This window comes from Odocoileus virginianus, chromosome 9, assembly GCF_023699985.2.
Source record: "Odocoileus virginianus isolate 20LAN1187 ecotype Illinois chromosome 9, Ovbor_1.2, whole genome shotgun sequence".
Lineage (NCBI taxonomy): Eukaryota > Metazoa > Chordata > Mammalia > Artiodactyla > Cervidae > Odocoileus > Odocoileus virginianus.
Window position 1 is genome coordinate 6,589,782 of NC_069682.1, and position 26,834 is coordinate 6,616,615.

The following is a 26,834-nucleotide window of genomic DNA, read 5'->3' on the forward strand; positions in this document are numbered from 1 at the left end:
CTCATTTAACCCTAATGACCTCCAAAAGACCCTATATCCTGATATAACCACATCGTGGGCTAGAGTTTCAACATATGAATTTTTTGGGGAAACTCAATTCAATCTATAATTAAGACCATCAGAAAGTGACTTAATGAGCTACAACAGTGAAATGACTTGATCAAATTTGATAACTCTAGGTGCAGGGCAGCGAACAGACAGAAGAGAGGCAAAAGTTGACAGGGGGACAGACAGTAAGGAAGTCTTTTATTCAGACTTAGCTTACTGCAGTGATATTGGAAAGGTGAGTAATTCAAGAATAGTAGTATGGAAGTAAAACTGAGAAGTATAGCCATTCATTTGAAATGAGAGAAAAGTTTAAAGAGGTACCAGAATCCCAGGGATGGCAGAGCCTGGTGGACTGCCATCTATGGGGTCGCACAGTCAGACACGACCGAGGTCACTTAGCAGCAGCAGCAGCAGCAGGGATAGTGCTTAGGTTTCTATATTGCTCAACTGAAGTGGGTGATGAAGCCATTCAAAGAGATGAAGATAATGGAAGAGGTCTAAGAGTGGGGGAAAGACCAGTGTGGTACATGGTACATTTCAAATACTTCTGAGATATTAAAAATTAATATTTAGTAAGCTCCAGGAGTTGGTGATGGACAGGGAAGCCTAGTGTGCTGCAATCCATGGAGCAGCAAAGAGTCAGACATGACTGAGTGACTGAACTGAACTGAATGGTTTTCAATGGTATTTTGTCAGAGTAATTAAAACTAAATACTGAAACAAGGACCCTCTAACTACCAATGCCTTAACACAATACATAAGTTTCTTATTTACATCATAGCCCAATGTGGTACTCCTCAGAGCCCAGAGATACTCCTTCAAACAGTGACTCAGGGATCTGAGTTCCTTCCTTCTTGAGATGCTGTTTCTGTGATCACTGTGGAAAAGAAAGAGAATATGAATGAGTGCACAGATGGTCTGACGGTTAGGCCTGGAAGTGGCATGTATAACCTTTGTCCCATAACTGACCCAGGATGCAGTCATATGTACTAACTAAATTCAAGTGAAAGTCACTCAGTCGTGTTGAATCTTTGGGATCCCATGGACTATATAGTCCATGGAATTCTCCAGGCCAGAATACTGGAGTAGGTAGCTTTTCCCTTCTCCAGGGGATCTTTCCAATCCAGGGATTGAACCCAGGTCTCCCACATTGCCGGCAGATTCTTTACCAGCTGAGCCACCAGGGAAGCCCAAGAATACTGGAGTGGGTAGCCTATCTCATCTATAGGGGATCTTCCTGACCCAGGAATAGAACCAGGGTCTCCTGCATTGCAGATGGGTTCTTTACCAGCTGAGCTACGAGAGAAGCCAACCAACTTCAAGGGAGACTATAAAATATGGTCTGGTTATGGACTAAGAAAGAAGACACTGTATTAGTGAGCATCTCTGCCACATTTACTATGTGCTAGTCACTTTGTGTTTTAACTCATTTAATCCTTACATCAGTCTTATAAGGTAGATATTATATTTTCATTTCCATGTAACAGATCAACCCCCCTCCCCACAAAGTTTAGAGACCTTGAGTAAATTGCCAAGAGTCACATAATCAATAAGGGTAAACCCAGAATCTGAATTCAGATGAACTGGCTCCACATGCCTTTTTGCCAATACGTAACACTGCCTCTTAAAGTTAAGGTCCAGTACATGGTAGCATGTATAGGTCTAAAGTTCAAGAAGAAAGTTTTCCTGGAAATAATAAATTTGGGAGCCATTGATGTAACTCAGGATTTCCTAACCTCAGCAGTACTGACATTCTTTGTTGTGGGGGACTACATTGTGCATCATAGGTTGTTTAGCAGAATCCTTGGTTTATACTCACTTAAAGCCAGTAGCATTCTTCCCTCAGGTGTGACAACCAAAAATGCCACCAGACATTGCTTGTGTCCCCAAGGGAGACAGAACTGCCCCTAGTTGAGAAGTATAGTTATAAATGGAGCCATGAATATGGATGAAATTATTCAAAGTAAAAAGTGAAAAGAGATAAGAAGCTCTAGTTCTGAGTGCCAATGAACTCCAACATGTAATGATTGAAAAGAAAGATGGGGCAAAAAAGGAGACTGTAAAGGAATGAAGATATTAAGAAGAGGTGGCAAGAATACACAGAAGAGCTGTACCCAAAAGATCTTCACGACTCAGATAAACACCATGCTGTGATCACTCACCTAGTCAGACATCCTGGAATGCCAAGTCAAGCGGGCCTTAGGAAGCATCACTATGAACAAAGCTAGTGGAGGTGATGGAATTCCAGTTGAGCTATTTCAAATCCTAAAAGATGGTGCTGTGAAAGTGCTACACTCAATATGGCAACAAATTTGGAATACTCAGCAGTGGCCACAGGACTAGAAAAGGGCTCTTTTCATTCCAATCCCAAAGAAAGGCAATGCCAAAGAATGTTCATGCTACTGCACAGTTGCACTCATCCCACATGATAGCAAAGTAATGCTCAAAATTCTCCAAGCGAGGCTTCAACAGTATGTGAACCATGAGCTTCCAGATGTTCAAGCTGGATTTAGAAAAGGCAGAGGAAACAGAGATCTAATTGACAACATCCATTGGATCATTGAAAAAGCAAGAGAATTCCAGAAAAACATCTATTTTTCCTTTATTGAGTATGCCAAAGCCTTTGACTGTGTGGATCACAACAAATTGTGGAAAATTCTTCAAGAGATGGGAATAACAGACCACCTGACCTGCCTCCTGAGAAATCTGTATTCAGGTCAAGAAGCAACAGTTAGAACTGGACATGGAACAACAGACTGGTTCCAAATTGGGAAAGGAGTACATCAAGGCTGTATAATGTCACCCTGCTTATTGAACTTACATGCAGAGTACATCATGAGAAATGCTGGGCTGGATGAAGCACAAGCTGATCAAGATTTCTGGGAGAAATATCAATAACCTCAGATATGCAAATGACACCACCCTAATAGCAGAAAGTGAAGATGAGCTAAAGAGCCTCTTGATGAAAGTGAAAGAGGAGAGTGAAAAAGTTGGCTTAGAACTCAACATTCAGAAAACTAAGATCATGGCATCTGATCCCATCACTTCAAGGCAAATAGATGGGGAAACAATGCAAAGAGTGAGAGACTTTAGTTTTTGGGGCTCCAAAATCACTGCAGATGGTGACTGCAGCTATGAAATTAAAAGATGCTTGCTCCTTGGAAGAAAAGCTATGACCAACCTAGAGAGCATACTAAAAAGCAAAGGCATAAATTTACCAACAAAGGTCCATTTAGCCAAAGCTATGTTTTTTTCTATTAGTCATGTATGGATGTGAGAGTTGGACTATAAAGAAAGCTGAGCACCAAAGAATTGATGCTTTTGAACTGTGGTGTTGGAGAAGACTCTTACGAGTCCCTTGGATTGCAAGGAGATCCAACCAGTCCATCCTAAAGGAAAGCAGTCCTGAATATTCATTGGAAAGACTGATGTTGAAGCTGAAACTCCAATACTTTGGCCACCTGATGTGAAGAAACTACTCCTTTGAAAAGACCCTGTCGCTGGGAAAGACTGAAGACAGGAGGAGAAGGGGACAACAGAGGATGAGATGGTTGGATGGCATCACTGACTCTACGGACATGAGTTTGAGTAAGCTCTGGGAGTTCGTGATGGACAGGGAAGCCTGACATGCTGCAGTCCATGGAGTAGCAAAGAGTTGGACCTGACTGAGTGACTGAACTGAACTGAACTGAAAGGAATGACTAGACAGGAAGAAACTCAAATTGAAGTGAAAGTGAAAGTCTTTCTCAGTCATTTCTGACTCTTTGAGACTCCATGGACTATACAGTCCATGGAATTCTCCAGGCCAGAATACTAGAGTGGGTAGCCTTTCCCTTCTTCGGGGGATCTTCCCAACCTAGGGATCTAACCAGGTCTCCCACATTGCAGGTGGATTCTTCACCAGCTGAGCCACAGGGAAGCCCAAGAATACTGGAGTAGGTAGCCTATGCCTTCTTGCAGAGGATATTCTTGACCCATGAATCTAACCAGGGTCTCCTCCACTGCAGGAAAATTCTTTACCAACTGGGCTATCAAAGGAAAAGAACTCTGTAAGGAGCAATAAGAGGTTAATAGTGTTAAAGGCTGCTGAAAGATCTAGTAAGAGAAAGATTGAATAGTGTTCACTAAATATAACATGAAGGTCACTGATTACCTTAGCAATAGCCATTTCTGTTGATTTATAGGATAGAACCCAGAACCCAGATTAGAGTGAACTGCAGAACAGAAAGTGGGATGTAAGAAAATGGACACAATATTTTGAATGGAAGAAGCTATAGCTTCTGCTAGCAGTAGTGGGTGTGGGATCACAGGAGGAACTTTTTTTTTTTAACATGGTAAAGATCTGAGAAAGTTTAAAAGTTGATGGATGGTCCCAGTTCTTCGAGTCAACGTGAGATAATCAATAGTGTAGTATTCCTAAGAAAGCACAGGTGGAATGCCTGGCTCTGGGTTCCGGTGGTAAAAGCTTCTCTGTTTTAACAGAAGAGATGGTGCCTAGATAATGCACTTTCCTGTAAACACCTAACATTTTGTATTTCTAACTAAGAATTCAATATTTTTCCCACAAAATTGAAACCGTTTCTGTATTGTTCACAGCATTAATCATATTGCTGTTTTCCTCAATTATACCATGAAACCCTATATTCTTTCTCTTTCTCATTCTCTTCCCCAAATCTATTTTGTTACCAATTTTTATTGATTCTGCCTTGGTAATGTGCCCTTTACTAGAGTTCACCTTTTATTTCCACTGCCAGTAAATGAGTATTTTTATTACTAGTTCAAATTTCACTTCCTTCTTGAAGCTTTCCTTATTTCTTTGAATGTTTTAGTTTCACAGTGTTGAGAAAAACAGAAGCACTGTCACAATAAAAAATTTAACCTGTGTTATTAATCATTTTCATGAGTGTCCTGTTAATCAGAACATTTCATTCTTTACAATTCAAAGTGGGGCCTCCCCCTTTCTTTTCTATTAAAAGAAACTGTGTTCCAAATAATTACTTGCTCTTACACATCTGACTTACCTACAGCACATATGGCACAGTACTCTAATTATCAAATGCGGATTCACCACTTTCATCAAATCAGCCTTGTAGATGGTCTGATGTTTAGAAACACCATAAATTTGGGGAGCGGGTTACCCAAGTTTCCCCTAAATTCTAGTGCACCCTACTCTTATGCAAGACTTAAGTAGAACTGGGTTTTCAGAACACGTGCAGACTAGTATTGCCCAGATTCAAGTGAACGCTTTAGACCAGCAGCTTTACCTGAAGCAACTGGCGGAGAGTAAAGTAATATTAACACCCACTTGAACTTGCTTTGATGGAAGTTCTTCAGTTTTCAATATTAAGTTTTGGCTGCTCACTCCTCCCCGGGTCTTAAAACTCTTGAGTAGTTCATTCTACTTCTGTTCCTTCCAGACTTCACCGGAATCGAGTGAAATATGTAGTTTCTACTACAAGGTCGGGGAGCTGATAGTGTATGGTTTGGAATCATCACCTAATCCTTTCTCTTCTTTCGGTTATATTTGCCCACCACGAGGAAATCTTCAGATTCTGTGGTAAAATCAGTCCAGACGGGGCGATGAGAGCGAGCGAGTACAGTTCGTGTTGACTGACATCCCTCCCACATATACAGCTTTAGGCCCTGAGGCAGCGTTGCCCGTCTGCAGTCACCTGGCGCACCTAGCCCTCCCCGTAGGCCACGCCCTCGGGTTCTCCCTGCGCAGCGAAACCGGAGCGAAGCCCAGCTCTTCTCGGAGTTCCCAGGTGGCCGCCCCACGCCACGCCCCAGTCGTGAGCCACCTCCAGCCCCCTCGCGCCCTGGCTCCGCCCCCTCCAGCTCCCTAACGTCTCCGGCGTCAGGCTCGAGCCTGCGCCTGCGCGTGCGCCCTGGTGCCGAAGTCGGGGCGCGCGGCGGCTGGAACGCGGAGAGCGGCGGGCGGTGCAGCCAATGGGAGGCGGCGCTGGCTAGCGGCTGGGAGGCGGGGCCTGCGCGGGTGTTAGGTTAGCGCGAGGCGTGACCTAGTTGACAGGCTCTGAGGTGCTGCTGTGGTGGCGGCCGTGGGGCTGAGGCGGGTGGGAGCCGGAGCCGAGCGCGGGCTGAGGGAGGAGGGCGGCGACTGGAGAGCGGCGAGCGGCGCGGGACCCGGCGCCTCTTTCACTTTTTCCTTCCCGAGTGCCCCCTCCCAACCCTCCCACTCCACACACACCCTGTTTGCCCGTGAGCCTGGGGAACTTGCAGCTTAAAGCCAGCCACCCCCACGGCAACATGTACCCCAGCAACAAGAAGAAAAAGGTGTGGAGAGAGGAGAAAGGTAACCCGGCCGTCGAGTCCTGGGGGGTCGGGCGGCGGGGTGGGTTGGGGGCGGGGGTCAGGGGTCTGTGTGCCGCGGCGCGCTCCGCCCGGCTCCTGCCTCGCGCCCGCCCAGCCGGTGCCGCCTTCCCGGCAGGTCCGTGTGTGTACACGCGCGCACGCCGGCGTGCACGCGCCACCCCCGGGCACCTGCGGCTCGCGCACGTGTGGGCGCACGCCCCTCTCCGCCTCCCGCTGCGCCCGGTCACCTTCGCCGAGCCGGCGGTGCGGACCTCTGCGCGGCGGCCGCTGGGCTCCTCCGGACTCCCTCAAGCCCCCTGCCCTGTCCCCGGACCCCAGCCGGGATTCTGGGATTCCCCGCCCAGGTGTCCCGCTGACACGTGCCCGCCGGCAGACGGCCGGACTGCCGGACTGCCGCTGCTGATGCTGCCCCGCTCCCGCGGAGCCTCAGCCGGTCATCCCTCGCCTCGCTCCCTTGTGCTCCGCTGGCCGGGCGTCCCCGCCTCTGGGTGTTCAGTCAGGGCCTTTCCTTCTGCGCCCGCCGCAGTGTGACTTTTGGAACCTGGATCTCCGGGGACACCTGAAGCGAGCGTGTCTGGTCCGCGAGGCTAGGTGCCTTTGGAGAAGTCCGAATGGATTTTTCTCCGCGGTGCTTTTCCTCTCAATTCCGTCACGGTCTGAAGTTGCTCCGAGTAAGATTATGAGACTAATGTCACTCTGTGAGTGAGCCTACCCCTGAGTTTTGTGGCGATCCAAGCTTGCCCACATTAGTCAGGTTGACGGCGGCATTGAGGTCGATAAAACACTGAAGTGTGCGACTCAACCATCTCCCCCCCCCCCCCCCCCCCGTTTCTCTTTGGCATCAGTTAGGCAATATTCTAAGAGTCTCTGCAGTTTTTTCTTTGTTTCTTAAAAATTAGCTAATTATACAGAAATGTAGTAAAAAGTACTTGCAGTGCTACTGCTAAGATATACTAAACTTAGAGTATGTCAAGAGTGACAGAAGTGCAACTCTCTCCTAAGTACCTTACCTTCTTTATAGAACAAGGATAAAAGAATGACTAGAGTGAAAGTTGATTTCCTTGATAATAGATGTTTAAAACCTGTGGATTGTTTTTGCAGCTCCTGGTCTTTATAAATAAGGCCAAGCAGCGGATGAAAGAAAGGGAATGAATGTGGGAAAAGAATCCTTTAATATAGAGCTTACTTCAAACAGCGCATGAATAAAGGGATTAATAGGGATTTATTTTTCCACATTAACTACTGGCAAGAATTAACATAGCATAACTGAAGGACCCAATTAAAAGGGTCTTTAAATATTGTTGTATACCATTTAATTACATTTTAATGATTATGGACATATATAGAACTAAATTTTGGTGTTGCAAAACAAATGCTATTGATATATAAAGTAGTGTGAAATAATTTTGCTTTGTTTTCCCAGTAGAAGTTATTTGAATTTCAACAAGAATTTGTCTTCTAAGCTTTGAAAAATCTTTTATGCCCATTTTTATTAATGATCTTGAAATATTAGATTGCTATGATTGATAATAATGAAGGCAGAATAGTGAAAGACATGGAGATTGTTTTCAATAGATGAAGAATTGAAGAAATTATATTAATTACTTAAGAACTATCTTTATTCCATAATAATGTTCCTAAAGTAACAATGTTATGACGGTTCCTTCATTTAACATATACACTGTTAGACTGTGATAAACAAGCATTTTAGAAACTTTAATGTCTTGATTTTTTTCTTCTCTTACTTATAATAATAGAAGATATTAATAAATTAATATATCCTAACAGAGAAGCAAATGCACAGTTAAAGAACGCGTTTAACAAAGTAAATTTTTCTCTTGTCCAAAATTAACCTATTTTTACATGAAGTTAAATGTTAAAAGAGAAAGTTATTATGGCCTTGAAGACATTTTAGTGTGTCAGTGTCTTAATCAGGATATCTATTTTTGGAATAAGTAGTATTTATAATATTGTAAATCAACTATATTTCAATAAAAATTTCTGTATCTTATGTTGTACCACCAAGAAGGAGCTAAGGATTTCCAGGATAGTCGTTATTAAGAAGCTGATGGAATGCATGACCTTTTTCTGAATTGCAGTGAAGAGGGTATTATCATATTTTTGTAGCTGTTATTTAAATCTAAAGGAAGGCTTACCTACCTCATTAAAATGTCAAGGCATTCTATAAACATATTTTAACTCAGTATACCATATACTAAGTATGACTGCAAAGCTGAAACATCCCTTAAGGAAAAGTTTTGTGTAAAACTGGAGACTGTGTATATAACTGTGGCCTCCAGTATGTGTCATTGTTTAAATAAGTAAGGAATTCTCAAGTCCACATAGGTTAAATAAATGATGTTGATCTAATAATTTGCACCCCCTAATTCAAAAGTACTCAGTGTGTATTATCATTTTAAGTACTGAAAGTTAAATTATCTCAGTGTTTTATCTTGTTGTCTTATTTTGTGTCCATAGTTGAGTTTTTAAGTAAATGGAATGACAGAGGTCAGGTTGCTTTCCCATATGATACTCTGATACTAAAAAGTACAAGTTGCTTCATAGTATTTTCAATCCTGATTGTTGATATTGCAGTATTTCCATGTCAGTGATCTGATCTTTTATGGTTGTGCTTTGGTAAACCCCAGTCATCACTTTTCTTCCTCTGTGATTATTTCATATTTACAGTTCCCTTCAAGCTTCCTTTTTCACCAAGACCCCAACCTCCTATACTAAACAGATGACATTCCCTTGTGTGTGTGTGTGTTTTTTGGCTGCAATTGGTCTTTGTTTCTGTGTGCATGCTTTCTCTAGTTGCAGCGTAGGGGCTACTCTTCGTTGGTGTGAGCAGGCTTCTCATTGCGGAGGCTTCTCTTGTGGAGCACGGGCTCTGGGGGTGCAGGCTTAGTAATTGTGGCACACAGGGTTAGTTGCTTCGTGGCATGTGGAATCTTCCTGGGCCAGGGATCGAATCCATATTCCCTGCGTTGTCAGGCAGATAACTATCCACTGTACCACCAGAGAAGTTTGCCATTGCCTTTTTGATTCATGGAGAAAATACACGTCATGAACAGATGAACAGTCATAACATCATTCTCCATAGTCTCTTTCTTTACATGTCCATTGTTTTCAGCTTTCTTCCTTTTTTTTAGAGGAAACACTTTTTTTTCCCTTGGTTTCTAAGGTTAACCCGTCTGCTTGTGCTCTTTATATCATCTGTATTCTTTGAGATCTTGTATTGTCATTTATGCTCATTTGGGTATGTTTAATTTCTCAGTGTCTTTGGGTTCCTCTTCTTAGCCTATAACAATGATTAAGTTTCTTCTACCCTAAGGTAGCCTTCCTTCCACAGGGTTCCCCTTGGAGTTGCTATTCTCACTTCTCTCAGTCCCTCAGTCTCCTGGATCTCAGTTATGCTTTAAGGAAACTAATGTTTCTAAAGTCACGCAGTAATAACAATGATGGTGGTACTGGTATAAAAAAAAAAACTTATTATTTGAGTTCTGTCTTTGTGTGCCCAGCACTGTTTTAAGTAACATACTTGAATTGTCTTATTTAATTCTCACAACTTCATGAGGTAGTATATTGTAAGCTTTGAGCTTGCACTCAAAGCTCTCGATTTTTTTTTTTTTTTCCATTTATTTTTATTAGTTGGAGGCTAATTACTTTACAATATTGTAGTGGTTTTTGTCATACATTGACATGAATTAGCCATGGATTTACATGTATTTCCCATCCCGATCCCCCTTCCCACCTCCCTCTCTACCCGATCCCTCTGGGTCTTCCCAGTGCACCAGGCCCGAGCACTCTCTCTTGAGTTTTGAACTCCATTTGCCTGGTTTTGAATCCTAGTTGTATTGCTTACCAGCTGTGGATCTGTAGATAAATTATTCAACTTCTCTCTCTTAGTTGTCTCATCTATACATTGGGAATAATACCTACCGGCCTACTTCAAGAAGAAGAGAGATGTAAAGAGATTAAGTAACCCAAGATCACATAGATTTGTATGATTTGGCGTTAGAATCCAGATGTCTCTGTTGACCATTTTGTTCTCTTTTCAGTGTTGTTTTTGACCCAGGTGATAAAAATGTGTGGCTTATTAATTTTCATTCTTCCTGATCTTCCTATAGCAATTGACAAGATTTCCCCTCTTCTCCTCAATAAAACGCTTTTCTTTGCTGGTTTCTATATTACTGGGACACTGATTCACCTTGTACCCCCAGTGACATCTGTTTTGTTTTATTTTCACCTCTTTGTGTCCACTCCCTAAATGTTATTTGTTTGAGATTTGCTTTCCTGTCTTATCCTTCTGTATGAACTTACTGTAGGATTAGAATTTTAGGTTATGAATTCCAAAATCACTAGGCTGGTTTTCTTTCTCCTGAGTTCCAGATTCTTGATTTAAACTTGAATGCCCTAGAGGTCTTAAATTCAATATAGTGTTGACTCTGAAGTATTGTAGTATTGAATATATCACATGTAAGCCGGTTCTAGGAGCAGGGAAAAATGTTGCTTCCCCAATTTTTGTTCACTTGCCCTTACATAAATACTTTTTGCAGTTTATTTCTGTGAAAGAATCTTTTAAATTGATTATTTTATGAGGATTAGATTACCTAAAATGAAATACTATCCTTAAAACCACTTACCTAAACTACTGTACCTCATAGTATGCGGAAAGAGAATCGAGAGTGTGAGTATGACTGTCAGTTGCTCTGCATCATGGAGACCTTTGGTAAAGTACGTGATACATGACAGCTGACATAACAAAATGAGTGAGGATGCCAGTGTCAGTTTATGCATTGAATATTAGTAAATCTTAACTTGTTACTCCCTTAGTTTTAAACAGAATTTTTACATTATTCCCCCCCACCCCGTATCCTAGTAGATCATTTTATGCACCATCTAGGATATGCATAATCAACTTTGAATATTAGTGGTATAGTTTTTAGGGTAAGGGCTTCTTTGGTAACTCAGCGGTAAAGAATCTGCCTGCCAACGCGGGAGATGTAGGTTTGGTCCCTGGGTGGGGAAGATCCCTTGGAGAAGGAAATGGCAACCCACTCCAGTATTCTTGCCTGGGAAATCTCAAGGACAGAGAAGCCTGGTGGGCTACAGGCTATGGGGTTTTAAAGAGTTGGACATAGCAACTAAACAACAACAACAGCACCCAAAAAACAGTTTTTAGGGTAAGATTAAACTGCTTGGCATGGTATAGAGATTTCTCTGCATTTTTGTTTTATGTTTCCAGTTACTTTTCAAATTTGTGGCCATTTTCCTCCTTGTATTAATACCTTCATTAAATTATTCTTGAATAGTTTATTCAAAGCTCAAAATTCTCTAAGCTAGGTTTTAATAGTACGTGAACTGAGAACTTCCAGATGTTCAGGCTGGATTTAGAAAAGGCAGAGGACAAATTGCCAACATCTGCTGGATCATAGAAAAAGCAAGAGATTTCCAGAAAAACATCTACATCTGCTTTATTGACTACGCTAAAGCCTTTGACTGTGTGATCATAACAAGCTATGGAAAATTCTGAAAGAGATGGGAATACCGGATCACCTGACCTGCCTCCTGAGAAATCTGTATGCAGGTCAAAAAGCAACAGTTAGAACTGGACATGGAACAATGAACTGGTTCCAATTTGGGAAAGGAGTATGTCAAGGCTGTATATTGTCACCCTGCTTATTTAACTTATGTGCAGAGTACATCATGCAGAATGGCGGGATGTCATGATGAAACACAAGCTGGAATCAAGATTTCTGGGAGAAATATCAATAACCTCAGATGACATCACTCTTAGGCCGGAAAGCGAAGAAGAACTAAAGAGCCTCTTGATGAAAGAGGAGAGAAAAAGTTGGCTTAAAACTCAACATTCAAGAAACTAAGATCATGGCATCCAGCCTGATCACTTCTTGGAGAATAGATGGGGAAAGAATGGAAACAGTAACAGACTGTTTCAGAATCACTGCAGATCGTGACTGCAGCCATGAAATTAAAAGACGCTTGCTCCTTCGAAGAAAAGCTATGACCAACCTAGACAGCATACTAAAAAGCAGAGGCATTAGTTTGCCAACAAAGGTCCGTCTAGTCAAACCTATGGTTTTTCCAGTAGTCATGTGTGGATATGAGAGTTGGACTACAAAGAAAGCTAAGTGCTGAAGAATTGATGCTTTTGAATGTAGTGTTGGAGAAGACTCTTGAGAGTCCCTTGGACTGCAAGGAGCTTAAGCCAGTGCATCCTAAAGGAAATCAGTCTTGAATATTCATTGGAAGATCTGATGCTGAAGCTCCACTACTTTGGCCACCTGATGTGAAGAATCAACTGATTTGAAAAGACCCTGATGCTGGGAAAGATTGAAGGCAGGAGGAAAAGGGGATGACAGGGGATGAAATGGTTGGATGGCATCGCTGAGTCAATGGACATGAGTTTGAGAAAGTTCCTGGAGTTGGTGATGGACAGGGAAGCCTGGCGTTGCTGCAGTCACATCTTGGGGAGCTTTCCCTGAGACGGTAGTACAGTATAGTGGCTAATGGTGTAGGCTATAGTTGTTGATGGAGATATCTATGTGGATTTTAATGGAAAGCTCTCTCGATTTGAACAAACTGCTGAACTTTGATGTGCTTCATTTCCCTATCTGCAAACTCCAAATAATTATACTATCAGTTTTGCTGAGTGTTGGAAAGATTATTTTAATAGAAGTATACATATGAAGGTCCTGGCACACAGTGAGTTCTTTATAAATGACATCAGCTGTTGTTAATTCTAAGTGTTTAAAAAGTGTTATAATGTTAGAATCAAGACTTATAAAGTGTTATTTATATCACCTCCACGAAGGTATTATTAAATTGAAAGGGCATTTTTATTGTTGATGGCATCATAGAATTAAGGAATATCTTGGTGGTTGCTTTTCTTGTGCTTTTAGCATTCGTATGTATTTGTCTTAGGATTTTTTATTTTATTTATGTAGCTATTATTTTTTATCTTGCCCATTTCCCCTTTTGTCTTATGAACTCCTCCAGAGTTAAGGGTCACCTTTGTCCCTGCAGTGTATAAATGTATCATTTGGCACATAGTGGACTGCCAGTAGATATCTGAAAGAGCTTCTTTCTGGACTGTCACAAGAATGTTTTCCTCATCAGGCTTTGATCTTTTTTTTTGCCTGCTGAGTGTTAATTTGACTCCATTCAAATATGGAGTCACTAGATTTGTATTTTGGTATTCTTCAAGCCCACATCAACTCTTGGTTAATTTAACATGGTTAATATTTAAATTATAAAATAATTCCTGAACATAAAAGTTAAATACAAATGGAGATTCTGCTTTTATTTTGCAAGAACGTTTGCTGAAGATGACCATAGAGGAGAGACGCAAAGAATACATAAGGGATTATGTTCGCCTGAACACCATCCCATCGTGGAAAGAGGAGATGAAGGGCAAGAGCCAAAATGATGGTAAGTTTCTCAGAACGTTTTTTCAGGTGGATACCTTTCCTATTTGTTTGTGACCTCTGCAGGACAATTGGTGATAGAATGGAATAACTAGCATTTAATAAAGAGATGTCATTTTTGCTATCTGAAATAATTGGTTGTCATTTAATTGTTTTCAGCAATCTACCCTGTGTTATTTAAACTTAAGAAATTGTATTAACATAATTCATGTTCAGAAGTATACCACATTTATGTGGTACTTTTTTACAGTTACTTAAACTATTCTACAGTAGTGTTTGCAGCAAATTATATTAGGGATATGCTGCTTTGGTGAGATGGCATGTTGAGTTTGTTTTGATTGGGTTCATTTTTAAAGTTATTTTAAGAATTGGTTACAGTTGAAAGAGTGTATTAGGAAGAACAGAGAAAACCCAAATAACATTTCATGTAATTTTAGAGAAGAGTTTATGTGTTGTCTGATATGATATGCTTACCTGTTAAGTATTTGTATGACAAAGTTAACTCACTCTTAAAGTTTTTATGATCTAATGAGAGTCCAGATTGTTTCAGGGAAATATATGTGTTAGAATATAAATGAACTATTAAGTATTAGAAAGGTATATGGAAACAGTTCTAAAAAAGCATAAGAGATTTGATGGATGTTTGACATATTATCTCTGAATGAGTACTCATTGGTGTTAATAGTCTGTGAAATTTAAGAAGAAATGATGTTTTTTAAGGATATATAAATATTGAGAATGAAAGCTAATTTTATGAAAGGGACTTAGAACCTTCTAATTTCATAGATTGTGGTATTAGACTGGGGCTTCCCTGGTGGCTCCAGACAGGGAATTAATAGAGTATACTATGGACCCAGATCAAGAAGACTAGCATGGAATTCCTATGGGTAAAATCTGTGGGAAATAGCAGCCAAATTAGCCTTTGGTGTCTGTGCAGAGAACACGTTTACCTCAGTGTTTGGGCTTTAGAGAGAATTTTGTTCTTCTAGGAAAGCAAAGCCTGTGGGTTCTTTCAGAGCTTACTCTGCCTGGAAACATGTGTGACCTTGGGCAAATGAGGTAGTGGCTGTACCCCCAGTTCTTTTGGGGTCACTGAACAAGCTGATTGAGATGTACACATCTGACCTGCTTGCCCAGTGTCTTCAGCAAATGCAGTTTTTTAAATAATGGTTGAATTAATACATCATTGAGAGAAGACAGTGCTGTGTAAAGAAAAGTGTATAGATCAGAAGGACAGATTTCTGGGCCTTGTCTGAACTAGGGCCATGTGTCTCTTCATGTTTTGGTCTCTTTTTTTTGTTTGTTTATGAGAAACTGATAGTGAATACTTAAGCTTTACTTTTTCTGACAGGTGAATCTCTCTTTTACTTGTGCTTCATTTATCTGATTTTCTTTCTTCATTGCTGTTGTAGGTGGTCATTTTCTAAGGATGATGATCTATTTAAATTTTGCATCCTGAAACAGGTAGATTTCTGTTGCTGCCAGAAGAATTGAAAAAGCAATAGTGATACGTAGGCTGCACTACCCAGTTTTGGGTCTGCTCATGTCTGTGTAGAGGCTTGGCCTTTGTGTTGGTTGCTGTATTTGACTATTCAGCGTGAGAGACTTAGGGTTGAACTGGGTTGTTAGAGAACTCAAGAGTTGGGTATTTTCTGATACCACAGACCAAAATATTTCCCCCAATCAGAGAAGATACATTGAGTAACACCTCACATTGTTATTCCCTAACAAGAGTCTATTATTTAATCATTTCTCCCAGTATGAGCTCTGTAAGTGATTTACAACTGCTGTCTATATTTCATTTGTTTCTTCAAGTTTTTTGAATGTGAATGTTTTTCATGAGGAACTAGGTGGTGTTATCAGAATTGTATTTCTGTTAAACAATGTTTTATGTCCATTTAATGTTACTTTATCGTGACCCAGAAATTGGTGACTGGTCTCTTCTCTTTTTCATGAAATGGAATAATACTGCTAATTTCTTTGCATTATATATATCTTTCACTGTGATTTCTTCCAGTGTTACCTATCCAGTGCTCAATTATACTGAAACATTAGTCAAGAGAGTTTTGGTATTTTATTAGTTTGAAAGATCCTTTAAAAATATAAATCTTTGAAAAATGATAAAGGTCAATTATATAGTATATTTTTATATTTTAAAGTGTTTAAGCCACTGCTTATAAATGTGTATGTATTAATATATAAGTAGGTATTGGTATTTATAATAATTTAATCTTTTAAGTATAAGATTTCAAACTAAGTTTTAAAAGACGTCTGTTTATAAGTCTATGCCATTTAGTTTCTGATTTGTAGGAAAGGAATAATATTTGTTGGGCTAGCATAAGCATAATATTCCAATTTTAAGTTTAATAGTTTATTGCTTATTATCTGTGTTTTTATGGAAGACCATTTTGGCCTTGATGTCCATGATCACATGGAATGTTCTCAGGCTATTGTTTAAAATTGTTTTTCTTAGTTTTGTTCAGTTTTTCTTTAATTAAATGCTTCTTATTATTTTATTGTAATAGACATTTAAATAAAAATGAGGAGAGTGGCCAAATGTATTTGTTGTAATTTTAAGCTGTCTTAACAAAAGGAAACCAAAAATTGCCAAATAATATAAAATCAGTGTTTCTGCAGAAAGGAAGAAGGAAATAGATGATATTTTTTACTTTGACTTACTAGTTTGATAATATCAGAAAGTTAGGGACCCGTAGATGGAGAAGGACATGGCAACCCACTCCAGTATTCTTGCCTATAGAATCCTGTGGACAGAGGAGCCTGGTGGGCTGCTGTCTGTGGGGTCCCACAGAGCTGGACATGACTGAAGTGACTTAGCAGCAGCAGGGACCCATAGAAGAAAGAATGGGAGATTACCCAGAAGACTGATACCCAGAAACCCATTTGCTTATTATTCATGCTTATATTTGTCAACTACTATTAGTAAATCTCTGAAATTACATGCTTCTGATTACTTCTTCCTCTGGTTAGCAATTATGTAATAATTCTGTTTCTTTTGTCAGTTGCTGTGTTGTATGGAATTTTAAAATACTTGTTTCTCCTATTATACTATTTCTCTAGCACCTGTAATAGTGCCTTATGCCTAGGTGGGCTAAGTTAGTACTTCTATCAGAATGCCTCAGAGGTTAACAGTCTACAAAGGACAATGCTTTTTTATTTGTTTTTAAACTTTAAAACGAGCACTTAAAAAGATATATAAAAATAGACTAGTATAATGAACCTTTATGTGCCCACCATCTAGTTTCAACAGTTAATAATGATTAGTTTTATGTCATGTGTATCAGTGCTCCCTGGACATTTCTCCCAGACTATTTTGGAGCAATTCCTGTATATCTTACCAACATTATCTGTAAATACATGTTTGTGTGCCTGTGCATGCATCTCTAAAAGGTAAGGGCACATTTTTGTTATTTTACTATAACCACAATACTACTGTATGTGAAAATTAAGAATTCTTTGGTTAAATGTCCAGTTATTATTCACATTTTTCTTATTATCTCATAAAGAGTTTTGCTTACTTGTATGGTTGGTTTGCTTCATTCAAGATATAGACAAGGTTCACATACTGCATTTAATATATTTCATAAGTCTCTTTTAATCTGTAGTTTCTTCTCTTTCTGTCCTTTTGCCTCTTGCAATTTATCTATTGAAAAAAGTAGGCTGTTTGTCTTATAGAATTTCTCACATTTTGGGTTTTACTCAGTGCATCTTTGTTGTGTCATTTAGCATGTTCCTCTGTCCCCCTGTGTTTCTTCCAAGCTGGTAGTTAAATCCAGAGGCTTGGCAAGACTTGAGTTTTATTTTTTGAAAAGATTACTTTATAGATTATTATACTTCTTTTTGCATAATGTCTGGTTATTGCTCTCTGTGGTGATTAAGACTGATCGCTAGGTTCATATATTGTCTGCCTAATCCATTCTTTGTAAAGTTCCCTAAAATAATAAAGATGAGTTAGGTGGAAACTATAAAATTATTTTACTCAGGTATGACAAAATAGTAAAAGGGTCATTTAGAAACTTGATATTTCATATCTTATATGTAATATTCAAATCTGATTTATAGGTCATTTGAAAACATTTAACTAGAAAATACCTGAACTGTGAAGTCTTTATAAGTCTGAATTTCCATTTTTTGAGGTGTATAGAAATATTTTGAGATTTGTGGGTTGACTGGAGACATGTGTTTGTTTCTTTTGATTAACTTAGAATTTCAACCTCATTTGCTCTCTTTCTAACTTCTACTTTTGAATGATTTTTTAAAGAGGTGACGGCAAACCAAAAAATATGCTAACTTTTGTAAGAGGTGATGGCTGATCAAAGAAATAAAAATTAAGTCCAAATTCCTGAGTCTATCACATTGAGATCTTATTTCAATGTTTTGAATTTTGTTATATTTTACCTATGTCCCAAGTTGACTATTGATATTCAAACATCATCAAAGAAAGAGTATCTTAGTCATGTTTCAGTTCTCGTGCGGAGCCCTGTATTTTTATCCTTAGTAAATTAGCAATAACTGTTTCTTGAATGTCAGTATATTTATTAATCACCAGAAATGAGGAAATAAAAATATAATTATGTTGCTGAAAATCAGATGGATGGGTTAAGGGACCATATGGCAAAACAAATTTAAAAATTTTAGTAACTATGATGAGGTGGGCTTTGCTACAGATTTTTAAACTGTATTAACTGTACTATTTTTATTAAATATTTAATGTTGTTTGGAAGACAGGCCACAGTTTAAAATGATTAAAAAGTTGGAAACATGGTATTTATAACAGGATGGAATTTACTATGGTTATAAAAATTGGAAAGGTATGTTTCCTATTATAGTCTTTTGATATTGATTCCTTTTAATATTATTTTCAGTTTGAGCACTATGCTTTAAAAGTAAAATAATCTATAAAAGCAGAGGAAAACTCAGAGCAAAACACCTCTACCTTTTAAGGTAGAAATCTTTTGTTTTCAGTGGGTGGTGATTTTTCCCCCATTTTTTTCATGATCTTAAAATGAATTTAATTAAAGAACAAATATCTTTTTGCCTCAGGTAACTAAGATCACTCAGGCTTATTCTTTTAACATTTATTTGTGAAGTTTCCATTACCTGTGAATATGTTGCCCAAGTAGAGCTTATATTAGAAACAGATATTTTTCACTCCAGAAGTGAAAGGTAGACTAAAGACTGGGCTTCCCAGGTGGTTCTAGTGGTAAGGAACTTGCCTGCCAGTGCAGGAGACATAAGAGACTTGGGTTCAATCCCTGGGTTGGGAAAATCCCCTGGAGAAGGAAATGGCAACCCACTCCAGTGTTCTTGCCTGGAGAATCCCAAGGACAGGGTCACAAAGAGTTGGATATGAATGAAGTGACTTAGCACACACAGATTAAAGACTAAAATCCTAAAATGATCCGAATTCTTCTATGATCTGGGCTTTCTCCTTTTGGCCTCTTATTATATCACCCTTTTTCTTGGTCTCTGCATCTAGCCACACTGTCCTTTCTCTTTCTGGAATGTTCTGTGCTCCTTCCAACTGCTGATTATTTATCTTTTTGTTTTTATCTTCACATCTCAGCTTTCAGTTCTCAGATCGAAACCTTTCTATTCTCCCAGAAATCTTCCCTGAACCTTTACTCTGAAACAGGTTCTTAACGTTAAATACTTTCATACAGCATTGGTAACGGTTTGTTTTTAATGTACTCAATCATAGAATTATCTGATCAAGATTTATCTCCTTATAAAGACTAATTACTGTGAACTTAGGGACCATGTTGTCTGTCTTAATTCTCCTTTATATCCCTGGCATCTAGCATAATGCTTGATGCACTGTAGATATTTAATAAGTATTTGTTTTGTGACTTGAATGATAAACTATTTGCCTGGTGATATTTCATTTCATACATTATTTTTAGTCTTCTCACCTTTTTTTTCACTGAATTATAAAGATTCATGTGGGAATGATGGCCTTAGAAATTAATCCAGTTGTTTTTAATGTAGATAGCAAATACTTTTCCTCTCTGTATTATAAGGTCAGTCTTACTCTTTTAAAGGTTAAATAGCCTAATGATAAATAACAGTAGAGATTTTGCAAAACTACTGTATAGATAGATAACTAGTTAGTTGACCCAAGGATGAGAATTCATGTGTTACATGCATTCATCAACATTGTATATTGTTATTTGTAGTACTTAGTAACTAAACATCATTATTTTAATTTCTGTGTGCTTAAAGGTCAACAAAACTTAAGTTAAATGAGTGTAAATGTAGAAGCTTAGACCTATTATATAACAACAGTTTTAAGTGTGGAAAAATTTTAAGGTATTCTGACTGCCTTTATTTTGCAATTATTGATTTTTGATGCATAAAACAGCCTAGAAATTATCGTATTATTATATCCTGTTTAAGCCCTTTACTGAGTTTGTTAGTTTGCTTCAAAAAAGAACTTGGCTACAGATAAAGAATTAGGTTCCCATGGAAGAATTAAGCTGAAGAAGAGAATTTTGAGGATAAATGACATTCACACTAATGTGTGAAAATATAAACAATTTTTGTGTAGTGGTATTTTGTGTGAAGGTGTAAGAATCAGTTTAGTCAGACATTTGTGAAATAAGGTTAACTTCTAAAATGGAGAAAAAAAGAATATGAAGTTATATAGGGATTCATAATTCACTACATGGTTTTTGTTTTTCCTCTGCCTTTATCTCACCCTTGGTCTTCTGAACTACTTTCCAACACAGTTTTAACAACACATGTTTTATTGCACACTGCATTGTGTGCCACTAAGTGCTATGTAAATTGTCCTTGTATTTAAACTTGTTTTTACAATAATGTAGAAACAAAAATAATTTTTTTTGGATACATGTAAATATGACCCAGTTTTGAAACCACAGGATTAAAAGTTCTTTCTGTGTATTTTGTAGGTCTGTAACTTCACCACAGATTCTGTTAGTTTTCTTTTTTAACCCATTAAATGAATTATACTAGCAAGTATCGTTTCACTTAAAAATATTTGATCAGTGCACACAGATACTTTGAGATAGGTTATAGACTGGTGGTAGCCAAAGTCAACCTTCCCTCCTGCCCTTGTCCCCACCTTGATTGTCTTTCCTGTATGAGTCTTCTTTTTTCAAATATTTATTTGTTACATTTTCATATAAGTGTTCAAGATAAGGATTTACTGTTTTATTGAAGCCTTTGGTTTAGGACAAGTTGGGAGTTTATTTATGAAGCAAGTAACAAAATATAAGTAATAAAGTTCAATAAACGTCCTTATGCCTGGTCATATGAATGCCAGGGCAGAAGATACTTGTGCATTTGGAGGTTTGGAAATACTACATTTTAGTTTGGTCTGGCTCCAGGGCAAGGCATGGATTTCAGATTTTTGTTTGTTTCTTGGAGATTGAATTAGGATATATTCAGTTAAGAATCCAGACTATCCCTTCATAGAGGTAATTCTCCCATCAATTTAGATTTGAAATTATATCTGCCATATGAAAATAACAGTTAAGAGATTTCCCAAATTTTATACTCCGCCTGTATTAGTGATTCTGTTGGGGTAAAAACTTTTTTTTTCTTTTTGGTATAAGTTGATGCTTAATGTATCAAATCCCTTATGATTATACAGTGGAAGTGACAAATAGATTTAAGGGACTAGATCTGATAGACGGAGTGTCTGATGAACTATGGACAGAGGTTCGTGACATTGTACACGGGACAGGGATCAAGACCATCCACAGGAAAAAGAAATGCAAAAAAGCAAAATGGCTGTCTGAGGAGGCCATACAAATAGCTGTGAAAAGAAGAGAAGCAAAAAGCAAAGGAGAAAAGGAAAGATATACCCATTTGAATGCAGAGTTCCAAAGAATAGCAAGGAGAGATGAGAACGCCTTTCTCAGCGATCTGTGCAAAGAAATAGAGGAAAATAATAGAATGGGAAAGACTAGAGATCTCTTCAAGAAAATTAGAGATACCAAGGGAACATTTCATGCAAAGATGGGCTCAATAAAGGATAGAAATGGTATGGACCTGACAGAAGCAGAAGATATTAAGAAGAGATGGCAAGATTACACAGAAGAACTATACAAAAAAGATCTTCACGACCCAGTTAATCACGATGGTGTGGTCACTCATCTAGAGCCAGACATCCTGGAATGTGATGTCAAGTGGGCCTTAGGAAGCATCACTACAAACAAAGCTAGTGGAGGTGATGGAATTCCACTTGAGCTATTTCAAATCCTGAAAGATGATGCTATGAAAGTGCTGCACTCAATATGCCAGCAAATTTGGAAAAGTAAGCAGTGGCCACAGGACTGGAAAAGGTCAGTTTTCATTCCAATTCCAAAGAAAGGCAATGCCAAAGAATGCTCAAACTACCACACAGTTGCACTCATCTCACACACTACTAATGCTTAAAATTCTCCAAGCCAGGCTTCAGCAATATGTGAACCGTGAATTTCCAGATGTTCAAGCCTTTTTAGAAAAGGCAGAGGAACCAGAGATCAAATTGCCAACATCTGTTAAATCATCGAAAAAGCAAGAGAGTTCCAGAAAAACATGTATTTCTGCTTTATTGACTATGCCAAAGCCTTTGACTGTGTGGATCACAATAAACTCTGGAAAATTCTTCAAGAGATGGGAATACCAGACCACCTGACCTGCCTCTTGAGAAATCTGTATGCAGGTCAGTAAGCAACAGTTAGAACTGGACATGGAACAACAGACTGGTTCCAAATAGGAAAAGGAGTATATCAAGGCTGTATAGTGTCACCCTGCTTATTTAACTTATATGCAAAGTACATCATGAGAAATGCTGCTGGATGAAGCACAAGCTGGAATCAAGATTGCCGAGAGAAATATCAATAACCTCAGATATGCAGATGACATCACCCTTATGGTAGAAAATGAAGAAGAACTAAAGAGCCTCGTGGTGAAAGTGAAAGAGGAGAGTGAAAAAGTTGGCTTAAAGCTCAACATTCAGAAAACTAAGATCATGGCATCTGGTCCCATCAGTTCATGTCAAATAGATGGGGAAACAGTGTCAGACTTTATTTTGGGGGGCTCGAAAATCGCTGCAGATGGTGATTGAAGCCATGAAATTAAAAGATGCTTACTCCTTGGAAGGAAAATTATGACCAACCTCGACAGCATATTAAAAAGCAGAGACATTACTTTGTCAACAAAGGTCCATCTAGTCAACAAAGGTCCATCTATGGTTTGTCCAGTAGTCATGTATGGATGTGAGAGTTTGACTATAAAGAAAGCTGAGCGCCGAAGAATTGATGCTTTTGAACTGTGGTGTTGGAGATGACTTTTGAGAGTCCCTTGGACTGCAAGGAGATCCAACCAGTCCATCCTAAAGAGGTCAGTCCTGGGTGTTCATTGGAAGGACTGATGTTGAAGCCGAAACTCCAATACTTTGGCCACCTGATGCGAAGAGCTGACTCATTTGAAAAGACCCCGATGTTGGGAAAGATTGAGGGCAGGAGGAGAAGGGGACGACAGAGGATGAGATGGTTGGATAGCATCACCGACTCAATGGACATGAGTGGATAGGCCCCGGGAGTTGGTGTTGGACAGTGAGGCCTGGCGTGCTGCAGCTCATGGGGTCGCAAGAAGTTGGACACCACTGAGCAACTGGACTGAACTGAAATGTTATCATACCCATCAACTGTATAATAATGGGAGTGATTTCTATTATTTTGTTAAGTATGCGTGTCTTCTTCGTTAACTCTGGGAATGCACAGATGTTGGGATTAAATATATCTATCCTCACATCCCAATTCTGCTGCTGTATACCCTACCCGGAGAACCTATGGCATCCCTAAACTTGTCTCCTCATGTCTTAGTTACCCCACTGGGGCTGTTTATTTCTCCTTTTTAAGGTCATGATGAGAACATAATTGAAATCAGAGCTCCTTCTTACTATAGAACACACCTTCCTTTTGTGTGAAACTTCTTGTGCTCATAACCAGTGTGTAATAGAAAGTAGATTTTTTACCTATGCTTGTGACTGTAAATATACATATAGTTTGAATTTGGACTGTCTGCTTTAGAAGGTAGGAAGCGTCTGTTTCTTGGAATTTAATTGTATGATATCTAGTGGAGGTTACTGTATACCAACCCATTTTGTAGTTTGAGGTAAGTATGCTAGGTAGAGTTACAACTGGTCAAGGAAAAAATTTTAAGACATTGATTATTTAGAAACATCAGAAACTACTTTTTTTTTGCTTCTTCTATGAGTGCTTGTATGTGGTTTTTAAGAATGTTGAAATTTGTGTAGAGAGAAGATGGCATGTAAAACTGAAAATACTTTCTGAATTAAAGGCTACTGTTTTACTATTTCTAATTTTTGTTATTATTTAGCACTTAGTAAGAGTTAATAACAAACTAATAAAATTTCTGGCCTTTAGTGTCTATGAATCCTAATTGTCATTGAAAAGGAAAGAATTTCTGTTTAAAACAAAACTTGGCTGAACAGTTTTCATATACTAAGGAAATAGCATAATATGTTCATCAGAGGAGATGACTTTCAATTGAGAAAAATATCTTGAACATTTGTGGATATGAGAAGCTTGGAAAGGAAAGGCAAAAGCAGACAGGAATTTTGAGTTTCTTAGGCCGCCTGAGAGAGAAAAGTGTGAAGGATGTAGGAGCAAAAGGAAAAGGAGATGTGAGAAGAAATAGCGGAGAGCAAGAGGTGGCAGGAAGCCAATCCTGATGTAGAGACAATCTGTCCATCCTTAAGGAATATAAATAGGATGGGCTCTGGAGATATTTATCTTACTTAATTGTTAAAATAGCAGGTGTGCCTGGGTGGAGATACCCAGATGCCTGACATCTTGGTTGTTTTAATGATGGTAGAAATTAAATGACTCATAAGAATATTGAATTTGACCATACTTATAAAGGTCTTTGACAAATACAAAAAATATTCTGGACTCTGTAGTCTCTGGGTTCTTCCTCTTATGCAGGTGATACATGGCTGAGCAGAGATAATAATGACCATATAAGTTTACTAAACATATGCTTATCTCAGCTAAGTAACTGACTCAGATTTATGGTAACTTGGTTCTTAAGTGTGTTTAAAAGCTACTTAAGCATTTTAACAATTCAGTGGCTTTTTCAGTACATTTACAGTCATCAGTGTGTGTTAGTCACTTAGTCGTGTCCGACTCTTTGTGACTCCATGAACTGGGGCCCTCTGTACTTCTTTGTCCATGGGATTCTCCAGGCAAGAATACTGGAGTGGATTGCTATTTTCTCCTTCAGGGGATCTTCCCCACCCAGGGATCAAACCAGGGTCTCCTGCATTGCAGGTAGGTTCTTTATCATCTGAACTACCAGGGCTTCCCAATTCAGTGGTTTTTTAGTACACTTAAACTGTCATCATCAGTACCTATTTCAAAAACATTTTTTTCTTCCCAAGTAGAAACTTGGTATCTTCCTAGGTGGTGCTAGTGGTAAAGAACCTGCCTCCCAATGCAAGAGTCATAAAGAGATATGGGTTCAGTCCCTGGGTTAGGAAGGTGCCCTGGAGAAGGAAATGGCAACCCACTTCAGTATTCTTGCCTGGAGAGTCCCATGGACAGAGGAGCCTGGCGGCTACAGTCCCCTGGGGTTGCAGAGTCTGACACAACTGAAGGGACTTAGCATGTACACACCTTCATGATACATTATATAATAACTACCCATTTTCCTCTTTCATCCAAGTTCTAGCAATCTCTACTTATTTTTTGTCTCCATAAATTGCCTATTCTAGATTTCATATAAGTAGAATCATACAATATTTGTTTTTTATGTCTGGCTTATTTCACTTATTAAAATGCTTTCTATGTTCATTCATATTATAGTGTGTATTAGAAGTTTATTCTTTTTTATGGTTGGGTAATATTCCACTGTGTATATATGCCACATTTTGTTTATTCACTCATTTGTTGATAGACATTTGGGTTTCTACCTTTAGGCTATTATGAATAATGGTGCTGTAAACTTTGGTGCACGAGTATCTGTTTGAGTCTCTATTTTCAGTTCTTTTGGTTATATAAATAGGAATGTAATTGCTGGATTATATGGTAATTCTATGTTTAACTTTTCGAGGAACCACAGTACTATTTTCTACAATAGCTCTGCCATTTTACGTTCCCATCAGCATTGTACAGGGTTTCCTCCACATTATCAAAAATGCTTGTTATTTTCTGTTTTTTAAAATAATAATAATCTAAAGAATAATTTCTTTCATCAGTGTTTTCTAATTTTCATTGTACAAGTCTTTCACCTCAGTGGTTAAGTTTATTGCTAAGTACTTTATTCTCTTTGATGCTATTGTGAATGAAATTCTTTTCTTAATTTCCTTGTCAGTTGTTCATTGCTTGTACATGCTCAGACATGCAACTGAACTTTGTGTATTGATTTTGTATCTTGTAACTCTACTGAATTAAACCTAGTACTATTTTGGGTTTTCTACACATACTATCATATCATCTGTGATCAGATACTTTCATTTCTTCTTTTCCATTCATAGGTGTATTCCCTTTAGGCTGGTGCTGAATTCAGTTTGTGTTTTGTTGAAGATTTTTGCATAGTTATTCACAAGGAATATTGGCTATAATTTTCTTGTAGTGTATTTCTTTATGATAAATTAGTTTTGGTAGGTGTTTCTAGGTGTGTTTCTAGGTATTTGTCCATTCCATTTAGTTTATCCAGTTTTTTAGTGTATAGTTGTTTGTAGTATTCCTTTATAATCCTTTTTACCTACGTAAAATTTGTAATCCTGTTCCTACTTTTATTTCTGATTTTAGAAATTTTAGTTTTCTCTTTTTTTCTTGGTATGTTTTCACTTGTGTCAGTATATTTTCTGATTGTTTCCTTTGCCCACTGTTAATTCAAGAATGTGTTGTTTAATTTTCATATATTTGTTAATATTCCAGTTTTTTTTCTGTTACTGATTTCTAGTTTTATTCCATTGTGATGAGAAAAGATTCTTTGTATCATTTCAGT

General features: G+C 38.5%; 1 protein-coding gene across 3 annotated transcripts in view; it reads left to right on the forward strand.

Moving 5' to 3' along the window:
• The first annotated feature begins 6,045 nt into the window (after positions 1 to 6,045).
• MACROD2 (mono-ADP ribosylhydrolase 2) overlaps positions 6,046 to 26,834 on the forward strand; it is a 2,170,814-nt gene continuing 2,150,025 nt past the window's right edge. For 2 of the 3 annotated variants that reach the window (XM_070471908.1, XM_070471910.1), the window contains exons 1-2: positions 6,046 to 6,361; positions 13,717 to 13,833. In XM_070471908.1, the coding sequence (XP_070328009.1) occupies positions 6,316 to 6,361; positions 13,717 to 13,833 (163 nt within the window). In that variant the 5' untranslated portion in view covers positions 6,046 to 6,315. The remainder of the gene's footprint in view (positions 6,362 to 13,716; positions 13,834 to 26,834) is intronic. The other variant, XM_070471909.1, reaches the window with a different exon arrangement.